The 11,315-nt window shown below is 38.1% G+C and overlaps 1 protein-coding gene and 1 long non-coding RNA gene across 4 annotated transcripts; one reads left to right on the top strand and one right to left on the bottom strand.

Moving 5' to 3' along the window:
* The first annotated feature begins 2,616 nt into the window (after positions 1-2,616).
* Positions 2,617-8,037, top strand: kifc1 (kinesin family member C1). 3 transcript variants are annotated; one of them, XM_066681397.1, is made up of 16 exons: positions 2,617-2,689; positions 2,994-3,056; positions 3,544-3,621; positions 3,714-3,810; positions 3,923-3,976; positions 4,123-4,318; positions 4,410-4,575; positions 4,764-4,931; positions 5,473-5,592; positions 5,726-6,010; positions 6,167-6,331; positions 6,456-6,594; positions 7,110-7,249; positions 7,329-7,402; positions 7,575-7,650; positions 7,742-8,037. In XM_066681397.1, the coding sequence occupies exons 3-16, from the start codon at positions 3,550-3,552 to the stop codon at positions 7,784-7,786; spliced, it is 1,797 nt and encodes a 598-aa protein (XP_066537494.1). In that variant the 5' UTR covers positions 2,617-2,689; positions 2,994-3,056; positions 3,544-3,549; the 3' UTR covers positions 7,787-8,037. The 3 variants fall into 3 exon arrangements, with proteins under 3 accessions (XP_066537494.1, XP_066537513.1, XP_066537503.1); XM_066681406.1 differs by lacking the exon at positions 2,617-2,689 and adding an exon at positions 2,707-2,755; XM_066681416.1 differs by lacking the exon at positions 2,994-3,056.
* A 2,197-nt stretch (positions 8,038-10,234) lies between these two features.
* LOC136698379 (uncharacterized) lies at positions 10,235-10,995 on the bottom strand. Its single transcript, XR_010803104.1, has 3 exons — positions 10,944-10,995; positions 10,730-10,803; positions 10,235-10,450 (listed from the first exon to the last, which is right to left on the bottom strand). It is a non-coding gene; the product is annotated as an uncharacterized lncRNA (long non-coding RNA).
* Positions 10,996-11,315: the final 320 nt, after the last annotated feature.

The raw sequence follows: 11,315 nt of genomic DNA, 5'->3' as shown, positions 1-11,315 counted from the left end.
GAACACTGGGACGCCATGTCATCCGGACCAGAGAGGACAAGGATAACCCAAGTTGTTATCAACGCTCCGTTCAGAAGCCTGCATCACTGATGGTAAGGGGTTGCATGAGTGCTTGTGGCATGGGCAGCTTGCATGTCTGGGAAGGCACCATTAATGCAGAGAACTATGTTCAGGTTCTAGAACAACATATGCTCCCATCTAGACATTATCTCTTTCAGGGAAGACCCTGCATTTTTCAACAAGATAATGCCAGACCACATTCTGCAGCAATCACAACCTCATGGCTACGTAGGAGAAGGATCCGGGGACTGAAATGGCAGCCTGCAGTCCAGATCTTTCACCTATAGAGAACATTTGGTGCATCATAAAGAGGAAGGTGTGACAAAGAAGGCCCAAGACGATTGAACAGTTAGAGGCCTGTATTAGACATGAATGGGAGAGCATTCCTATTTCTAAACTTGAGAAACTGGTCTCCTCTGTCCCCAGACGTCTGTTGAGTGTTGTAAGAAGAAGGGGGGATTCCACACAGTGGTAAAAAATGGCCTTGTCCCAACTTTATGGGGATTTGTTGACGCCATGAAATTTTGAAACAACATATTTTTCCCTTAAAATGTTACATTCTCTCAGTTTAAACTGTTGACCTGTGATCTGTGTTTTATTCTGAATAAAATATTAGATGTTGGCTCCTCCACATCATTGCATTCAGTTTTTATTCACAATTTGTTTAGTGTCCCCACTTTTTTGGAATTGTGTGTGAATAAATTCTGAATTATTCTGAGAATAATCTCGGAATAATTTGCTGCACGTATAATAACAACCACCGTGTAATTGAGGAATGCAGTGTGTTGCTGAAGTCGATGTTATAGATTTTAAGAATAAATACTCAGTCCTCTGCCACATCAGGACCAGACTGTGATTAATATTTAATCCTTGAATCGGTGCAAGAACCCGTTTATTCAGACGAGGGCATGTAGTTTCACAGGATACAGTAACGATCACGAAAATGATGGATAACCGACTGCTTCTTTCACAACTCACTCTATGGAGTGTGAGTCTGTCTCTCTACATATTATAATAAATAATAACTCAAACAGTGTTTCTCTAAATATTCAGACCTCTTTTTTTTTTCAAAATTATTCCAAGATTCTTCTCAGAATTATTCAGAGATTATTCTCAGAATTCTGACTTTATTCTCGGAATCTTGGCCCTAAAACTCTGTTGTATCAAACAGCTTTGTCAGCCCTGAACAAACCTGTATATTCTCCACAGAGAGGGTGGTCCGCATGGGCGTGGACATGTTAGAAAATAGTTATGCACAGAATCGCTGGTACATCCAGTCCAGCAGGTGTCAGCATGATCCACTTCAATTCAGTTCCATTATTGTCCACAAGGGGCATATGGATTTGCGGGTACACTAAACATAACACATAATAAAATCACCAAACAACATCCTCAGACAACACCACACCACATAAACCACTTAAAACATACCTTAACTGACGTTGGCTTTTTGAATTGAGAATGAGAAAAGCAAGCTGCTATCTTCTTGTGTTCAGAAGTGTTTAATAACTATAATAACTCTAATGCAGAGTTCAGAACAGCTTCCTACACTTCTCCAAAAATTCCATAGTGCAATTTCTGTAGTGCTGAGCCGGATGGAACCAGCAACCCCAGATCCCTGGAGCTGTGACAGCGACACAAACTTTCGGAGGGCGGCACGGTGACGCAGGTAATGTTTGCACATATTGTCACATGCTATGTTCACAGAGAAATTCCCCAAAAAAATCCACAGTAAATACTTTTTCATATTCAGGATATTAAAAGTCTGTTATATTGTACCTTCAACGTGCCTTTCAGATTTCTGAGACACAGAGATAATATCCACGGAATCAAGCCGTGCATGTTGTTTCTCCACGGTATGGAAGTTGTGTTCTTGTGCTGCCGTCTAGTGGCGACAGAATGCAACTGCACCATTTAAGGTAGAACAGAAAATCAGAATAAGTTCAGCGTCGTGAAAGAATGCGACACCAACCCTCACCCCGACATCTGTGCTCTAGGACAATTACATTAGAACCAGCTTCTCAATTCTGGACTTGACTGAATAAGCCTGAAGGTGAAAAACACACCCCCTTCATTAGCATATATTGAGGAGGAAATGTATAAATAAATAATTGAATAAATGAGGATAAAAAAGGAGAATACATAAATGAACAAAAATAATTTAAAAATGTAAATAGGAATTAATAAAAAATGGCAAATAATACAAAAATAAATATATTGGGGAATAAATATATAAATACACAAAATTAATTTATTTGTTTTTGGTTTTATGTCCCACATTAACTTATTTATTTATTTATATATTTATTTATTTATTTATTTTAGTTTTTATATACCTCATTCCTTTTTTTTTTTTAATTCCACCGACCGGAGGCGAACTTTTAAAAATTCAAAAAGACGCTCCGACTGCCTACGTGATTGACAGCTCTCTTGGCCACTACAAAACGCCAAAAATCATATTTACCACGCCTACTCTTAAATAATTTCCTTCGACCCGCCCACAGTGACGGTTGCTGTTTAAGTCGACCAATGAGCTTTCAGCCACAACAGCGGTAAAAAATTTGAAATCTAACGTCTGCAGAGACGGTGGGACTGTGTTGGTGTAGAGCTATTACACAGCGGTTCGACGGTGAGTTCAGTAAACTACCCGAATTATACGACGGAGTTTGTATCATTTTAGCGCGAAGAAGTCAGGGTTTGTGTTGTACCTTTTAAGCTCTTTACGGAAGTTGTTCGTAAAACGTTAAATTAACAGTAATAGGCCACCCGCAGGCTGTCGTCTATTCGGCTCGAGACCGTGTATTAGTGTGTATCTACCTTGGCTGGTTCAGAGGCCGAATCTTAAACCTCATTAGTGATGTATATTAGATAATTACTTACAAAACAGATGTTGGTTTCTCTTCTTAACGTTATTTAATTTGCGTCTTATGCAGCAGTGTGTCTGAGCCGGAAATTGAAAGTGTTTTCTACGTAGGAGCTAATACGTAAACAAAGTGGTGAGTTACTCTTTTAACAGCTTCTGGGGGCTCTTCTCACTTTTAGTTATTTTACTAGCTTCAAGACACATTACTGGATCTCTCCTGCCTGCTTCGTAGAGCTTATTATACCACACCTTGCTGTTTATTTGGGACTGTTCATTTATATCCTTTGTTATACAGTAGCTGGACAAACATTTAGTTCATATTTTACACTCTCAAGTTGGTGGTTTACTTTTTTTTTAAATATTGTGTCAAAAAAATAGAAGATTCAAGGCACAGTAGGCATTTTTAATATCTTTTTTAAATGTTTGGAAAACTGTAGCCTGTGTTGTAACAGCTTTCTTGTGGTGGTTCGCCTCCTTTACCCGAGGTTGATGGGTTTAGGGATGTGTGATCTGTGGTTACCAGGTTGTTGAACTACAATCCATTTCTAGTGAGAGAGTGGTTCCCTGACTGACAACTAAGTGTTAATATCATAGTTAAAATGTCAACGCTTGTTTTTCAGAATACAATGTCACGTTTACCAGTTGCTTCCATTAAAAGGCCTCTCTCCAGCAAGTCAGAGCTTCCACAGCCTGCAACGGTATGGTTCTCTGCTCTTTTAAATACACGCCATAGCTTTTGTTGTTGTCATTACGTTATTCATGTTTTTGCAACTCTAATTTATCTATCTAGAAGAAGATGTGTAAGGCTGGTGTAGCCATTTCTCAAAACCTCAGACCTGCTGCCAGTGTGGTGCCCCCCAGATGTTCTGTGCCTGCCAAATCAACCGGTAAGTGATGTCAGCCAGCCTTGATGGTTTCTTTAGGTAATTAGCTTAAACGTACGGACCTATGGGTAGCATTGTCTAATGACATTGTATAATTATTTTGTTTGTTTCTCAGCTAAACCTTTAGGTGCAATGAGAGCAGCATCTGTGGCAGCAGCTCCTTCAAGAGGTATAATTCTTGCTTTTGTTATTGCTGGTATAACATCTGTACTGCATTAATATGATGTTCCTTAATTCATATGGATAATATGAGCTATACTGATGATATACTGATATACATACTGATGATCTATATTATATTCCAATCCTCTGCAGTTGTGGGAGCATCAAAAAGACCAGCGTGGGATCTAAAAGGCAGAGTCAGCGACTTGGAGAATAAGTTGCAGAACTGTCAAAGTCAGAAAAAGTCATTTGGCGAGGAGTTTAAGATCCTAAAAGAGCAGTTTGCTCAGGTCAGGAAAAGCGAGGCTGAGTGTCAAGAGGAGAACCAAAGACTAAAACAACAACTTGGGTATTGCCTCTCATTTGAAATGAAAGTAATGTTTAGATTTTTAAATGTACACTTTATTTGTGTAAATTTACCTTGAACATGCACTTTGCAGGGACTTGCAGGAGGAGCTGTCTGTGCTGGCCAATGTGAAAAGTGACCTTCAGAATGTTTCTGAAGAGAGAGATAGTCTACAAAATCAACTCAAGAAACTGTCAAACGAACATGAGGTTTTGCAGAGGCTTCGAGATGATCTAGAGACAGAGCTCCACAATGTACAGGTGTGTTTTTGTCTTGATACAATGAGTCAAAACACTAGAAATGTACGTCCTTAACTTTTGTTTTCATGTGTAGTTCTCCTGGCTTTTAACATATTTATATTATAATAAATAATATATATATTTTTTGTTTATTTATAGATTTATATGTTATAATTGCTCAAGGTTTGCTTACTATGCGTCTATTTCAGAGTAAGCTCTCCATTCAGACGTCGGCGCTGGGCCGCTGTCAGGAAAGTCTTCGGGAAAGTCAGGAGACTGTGAATTCCTTGTCGCAGACAGTGGCCCGGAAGCAGGATGAGCTCCACTGTGCAGAAATGGAGCGCAGGAAACTGCACAACACCATCCAGGAGCTGAAGGTAAACTGTAGATGGGTGACCCAGTACAAAACATGTCCTAGAAGGTTTTACTGTTATTGAAGGGGAAACTTTACAAATGTCATTGATTAAAAAAATTTGATACGTTTTATAAGTACAGGAGGTCCTTGGGTTACGTCAGTCCCGAGTTACGATGTTTTGTTGTTACGACACATCTCCCATTTACAGTATAAAGCCTTGTTTCGACTTAAGTGGTTTTGCGTCGTAAACATCGTATTGCGAACTTCAGGATACACGGTTACGCGGCTCGTTACCGAGGAGGATAGGTGTTACGATAGGATAAGTGCTTAGAGTATGTTATTTACGTACAGTGTGTACATATGTTCCTACTTACACCGAAAATTGGTTTACGGCGTGACGTAGGAACAGATCAACGTCGTAAGTCGAGGACCCCCTACTGACTTTTTAAATTTACAGTGAAATAATAATTTTTAATGGTCAACTATAAAGTCCGATGTGACTGAACTGTACAATGACATGTATACTTTAACTTTGGACACTAAGGTTGTGTGTTGTTTTTCAGGGTAACATCAGGGTTTTCTGCAGGGTACGTCCTCTGCTTTCCAGCAAGGAAACAGCCATGCAACACATCCAGCTGTCTACCCATGACGACAAGGCTCTAACGCTTGTAAAAACAGAACAGGTAATTACTAAAATAAAGCATTTTTTAATATTGGGGCTTTATGTTGCGTGTTATTAGGCCGTGCCTTTCTTAAATTTTTGGAACACACCTCCCCCTGTACCCTGCTAATTTGAAAGTGCAATTTCTGTCTTAGTCTCATGTAGGAAACGCCACAGACACTGAGAAAAGCTACAACTTCAGCTTTGACCGTGTATTTGGACCACAGAGCGCACAGAGTGAGGTCTTTGACGAGATTTCCCTCTTGGTACAGTCAGCTCTGGATGGCTACAATGTCTGCTGTTTTGCATACGGCCAAACGGGCAGCGGCAAAACCTTCACCATGGAAGGTGCTGACATGGATGACATGCGGGGAGTAATCCCCCGAGCCGTCCAGCAGGTTTTCAAGTCTGCTAAAGGGCTCGCTGAAGCAGGCTGGCAGGTAAATGATGTGCACGATTAGCATGGATTCATTGACTGACAATACTCACAATATTCCTCTGACTAATCTCTCCTTGTCTTTCTAACAGCCAACAAATGTGCAGTACGTGATTTGTGTTGAAATGAAGATCTAACGTTGTGGCCTCTTTATTTGCAGTACACCTTTACTGCCAGCTTTGTTGAAATCTACAACGAAACCCTTCGGGACCTGCTTTACACAGGAAAACCCAACAAGAGACCAGAGCACGAGATAAGGAAGGTTTCAAATAGCGAGGTCACAGTGACCAACTTGACCTATAAAAGGGTCACAACAGAGGATGAGGTGTTTACTGATTTATATTTATATAAAATTGTTTGTGCTTATGCTTGCTACCTGCTTAAGAATTGATTGGTGGATTCTGGTTGTTGTAAATAACCTTTAATGTTACTGTACTTTTAAATCTCAGGTTTGCAGTTTGATCATTTTGGCAAACCAGAACCGATCCACTGCCCAGACAAAGATGAATGACCACTCCTCTCGCTCCCATTCCATCTTCAAGCTGGACATTGAAGGAGAGAACACTGGCCGAGGCACCAAGTGCAAGTGTAAGGGCTCACTTTTTTTTCCCTGGTAATAAATCATTTTAAAGTGTATAAATGACCAAGAATGCTTGTTATTGGTTGCCACCTTTTTTTGAAAGAAATGGGTTTGTCTCTTTCTAACAGAACCTGTCATGAATATCATGATCAAAATATACAAAGGTTTGCTTTTGCTGATTAGAGCCTGACCCTGCACACTAGCGGGCAACAAGTCGCTTGCCTCGCCCCAAGTTTGTCTCGTGGGGGGTTGTCGAGGCCAGTTCAAAGAACTCATTGCAGCCTGTCACTTCAGTTTCATAACTAATTTGCATAAACATGAGAAATTCTCCTTGATTTTGTCACTGAATCACAGCTACAAATCATTCTTCCTGAGGAAACGACTGGACGCTTGTCACCTGCAGTGTGAACACAGTTAGGGCTCGGCGTAGATGCAAGACAGTGGACATGTGACATGGATGTACTAATGTGCTTTTTAAAAATCCAAAGACAAAGACCTTTACCTTCAAGCTATTGTTTTGCAGCCTCCCTGTGTCTGGTGGATTTGGCTGGCAGTGAGAGGGTCCAGAAGAGCCAATCTCAAGGAGAAAGGTTTAAGGAGATGACGGCCATAAACTCTTCTCTCACCAATTTGGGCATTGTGATAGCGGCTCTGGCCAACAAGGTCTGTCAAAAGAGATTATGTTTGCATGCTTGTTAGGTGAATGTACAGGAAGAATAACTTAATTTTTTTTTTTCTGTAGGAGAATTTTGTGCCGTATCGCAACTCTAAGCTTACCTACCTTCTTCAGGGATGTCTTGGTGGAAACAGTAAGACGTAAGTTCCCAAATTTAGAGCATGACAAAAGCTTACTATGTTTTTATAGGCAAAGACAAAGCTGGACATTGGAGTGATTTCTATCTCTAACTAATGTGTATGGAGGATGCTGAAGTTTATAGGGCTGTGACTATGTTTTCATTTTTTTCTTCCTCTCCCCCTCTATGTATAGTTTGATGTTTGTAAACATTTCACCAGAGGAGGAGAGTTTCAATGAATCCCTCAACTCGCTTCGCTTTGCCAGCAAGGTCAGTGCTCTTCTAGAATTCACACTGAACCCTGACTTGATTGGTCACTGTCTTGTGATGCATTTTAATGTATACATTTCTAATGTTGCAGGTGAATGACTGTGTTATTGGAACTGCCACTGCTAATCGGAAGTAGATACTTATCTTACAGTTGCTCTGATCATTGGAGGGGGGGGGTAATCTTTGCTTTTCAATATTTTAGAAGTGCATCTTGCTATGATTTATTGTAAAAATTGTGTATTCATTTTATCCATGTGCATTTTATCAATATATTAGAAATGCATTTTGCTATGTTTATTTTAATAATTGTGTATTTTATCCATGTGCATTTTATCAATATTAGAAATGCATCTTTCTATGTTTATTTTAATAATTGTGTATTAAAAATGATCATTTTTATCCATGTGCCTCTTGCAATAAATCTTTTAATATTTGCGTTTTGTTTGTGGAAGTTTGACACCTAGGGGTTGTTCCACAAAGCAGGGTTTCTTAGTTAGCCAGATGACTTAAGCCTAAAGTTAGCTGGCTAAATGAGAAATCCTGCCTTGTGGAATATCCACTGAAACAACTATTGCAGCTACTGAAGAGAATGAATAACCATTGATTACTGTTACTGATTCCCCATTTGAGTTCAATAAACATTAAACATATTCTCCCCACCCCATAATAGCATTAAAATGCACAAATGGTATTTTATATGGTGATTAGTCTAGAAGTTATTTAATATTAGGTCCAGCTTTAAATATATATAGTATACAATGGTGTGCAAAAATTTCTTTTTATATAATACTTGAGGTAGCTTTGTTTAAATTCTGTCCACTTTGTATGGGTCAAGTCCATTAATCACTTTTGTTTCTAAATAATTGTTTTCTTAAGTTATCCCTATAAGGCAGTGGTTCTCAAAAAAAAAAAAAAAACATTAAAGGCCAAGTACCACCTATTATCAAATCAAAGCCCCCCCAAGTACCTCCTATGAATGTCTTGCTTGAATATTTATAATTTGCATGTTTTACAGTCATTCAAGATTTGAGCACGTACAGATTGGTTTTAAACACAATTATACATTTGAACATATATTTTGAGAGGGGGTAAAACAACATCAATTTAGTGTGTTTTAATAAACGAGGATTTTAATAATGCGAAGATTTGCCATGTTTTCTGGATTTAGGAGTATTTCACTGGGTTGGTCGATTTTTCTTGTTCCCACTTAATTTTTTATTTTTATTTTTTGCGCTGCGATAAAGTCCACATTAATCACATCTGTCTCAAGCCTTTGCTTATGTTCAGTAAGAAGTTTAAACTGGGGTTTCTTTGCATGGATTTAGCTAAATACTGGGAGTACTTGCTCTTTGTTTTGTGTTGCCATGGAGTTTGTCCTAAAATTAAGTACCAAAAAAAACAATGTGTTTTCATTGGTTAAAATAATTGAATGTTTCTATTGGTCTGAACCTGAGTCGGAATTAAAGTTACCACACAGCTGTGCCCAGAGTGGCTCTGGTTATACTTAAGCTTGAACTTAAAGTTAGGCAGTTCTTCCTTGTTCACACCTTAAATTGTTTTTCTTTGCTGCTATTTGTGTAAACACAGGCCAGTGTACTATGCAACATTCTGCACATATTTGACATATTTGCACTGTATTTTAATGCCTCATTTATAGGCACTCAACAACTTAGCTTCTATTTGCCGGTTAATGAATACTATAAAGATTGGGCGAATCAATGTGCAAACCCACCACAGACTAACACACAATCTTTGAAAGAGGCATGTCCACAACGGGGATGTAAGAGTGATACAATTTTTTTTAGAACCATGCATTTTCCAAAAACACGTTTAGGTTCAGGAGAAATGCAGGAATAATATTCAACATTAATGCCTTCTGAGGGATAAGTAACACCATCCTTATCTTCATGTATAACACATATGTAATATTTAATGAGACTCAATAGCATCGCACAGAAGTAAAAATTATAGTTCCATCTCGTCAGCTTATAATTATTAAGAACAGAAACCGCACACACTTTGGCCTTTAAGCAGCAAAAGAGATGAAAAAATATAAAAACGGATTAAAAATAAATCTGATTCTTTGTAAAAACCATTATTCTATTCAACTAGTTGCTAGATTAATAATCTGCATCAGTATGGAATGTTTGCATATAGTTAACTCTCTATCTGACATCTTGTGGCTAAATAGGGATATAACAGCCCCCCCCCCCCCCACCTCTATCCCTGCAATAAATAAATACCATGCATTTCCCCTAACTGAGACATAAAATCATGTGTTTTTTATGATTAACTTATTTCAAAGCTTGCTTGTTTACTTGCGTATAATTTGTGGACGCCAGGGAGCTCTTTCCAGGAAAGTTGGTCTGCTTAATTATTTAATTAGCACTGAACTGAACTAAAGATTAGTCATAGTCAAGATGAGTCATAGTTGAAATGAATGCTCTTCTGTTAAAAAGAAGAAAAAAAATGAATATAAGACTTTTCGGTGGGAGGAAAAATACTTTAATAATTACAATAGCAAAACATTTTAAGGCCGTTCCATTCTTAATCATAACTTTTAGTAAGTTGCAGTGAAGGGGAATATATCATAAAGTTAAAAATACAGAATTAGAAGTTGTACATTCAACATAATTTCAACAAAAAAATATTATAAATGCACAGCTCTTTTTTTCTAAATGAAATTAGGAAACCAGGCTAAACATAACAGACTCCATTTCTTTTCTATTTAACGGGTCTTGTGACCACTGCACTGTAGATAACTGAATCATCCTCTTGTTGCTGCACTGGATGGGAAGGCCTGTAATCACATAGAAATTTAATATTCAGCAAAATAGTAAGCATAATTTATTAGTGTGTGTTGCTAATAATGTCTGTTACCGTGTGCTGTGAGCTAATGTGTAAACACAGACAAATGCCTTGAATGTGGAACTAAAACATGTTTCTGACTGTGTTGACAATACAGAGATTAATTTAGAGAATGAACAGAGAATAATGAAGGAAAGTCAACACTCCGCTTTATCAAACCTGCTCATTTCTATAAATGAATTTTCCAAATGTATAAAGAAGTGGTGTTTACCGTTTTTTAGGCTTTTTGTGATCAATGGTAACGGAGGCGTAAGTCACATCCCCCTCCTGCAGCAGGGTGTCACTCTGTGGAGAAACTTGGTTGGTCAGATGTTCAGTTTGTCCACAACGTGTGTTTCCTCCAACTTACAAAACTAAAGTCTAATCACGGTCTGATTCAGTCTACAGTTAATGCTACGTACTGACACCTCTTAATTAGCTCAAACCTGGCTTGTCCTGCCATTTCCTCTGTTTTCGTCTTGAGCTTCTGTCTCCTTCCTGTGAGATGTAGAAGAGCTTACGGTTAAAAAAAAAAAAAGGGAAACAACAGTCTCTCAATATTTAGTGTTAACTCGTGTCTCATTTAAAAAATATAAAACTGCTTCCTTCACTGAAATAATAAATATTTAAACCCACATCCTTGTGTATATCCAATATTTGAAGAGCTAAACTACTTCCTGTTCAATAAAACTCCTTTAAATGACTATTAAATGATAAATTAACTCTAATTAAACCTGTTCATCCAACAACCACAAAGTGAACCGAAGTGATTTTTCCAGACACCAGTGCAATATTTAAATAAAAAAGTAAGAAATACT

The sequence above is a fragment of the Hoplias malabaricus genome, chromosome 1 (assembly GCF_029633855.1).
Source record: "Hoplias malabaricus isolate fHopMal1 chromosome 1, fHopMal1.hap1, whole genome shotgun sequence".
Lineage (NCBI taxonomy): Eukaryota > Metazoa > Chordata > Actinopteri > Characiformes > Erythrinidae > Hoplias > Hoplias malabaricus.
This window is presented reverse-complemented; position numbering and strand designations above follow the sequence as displayed.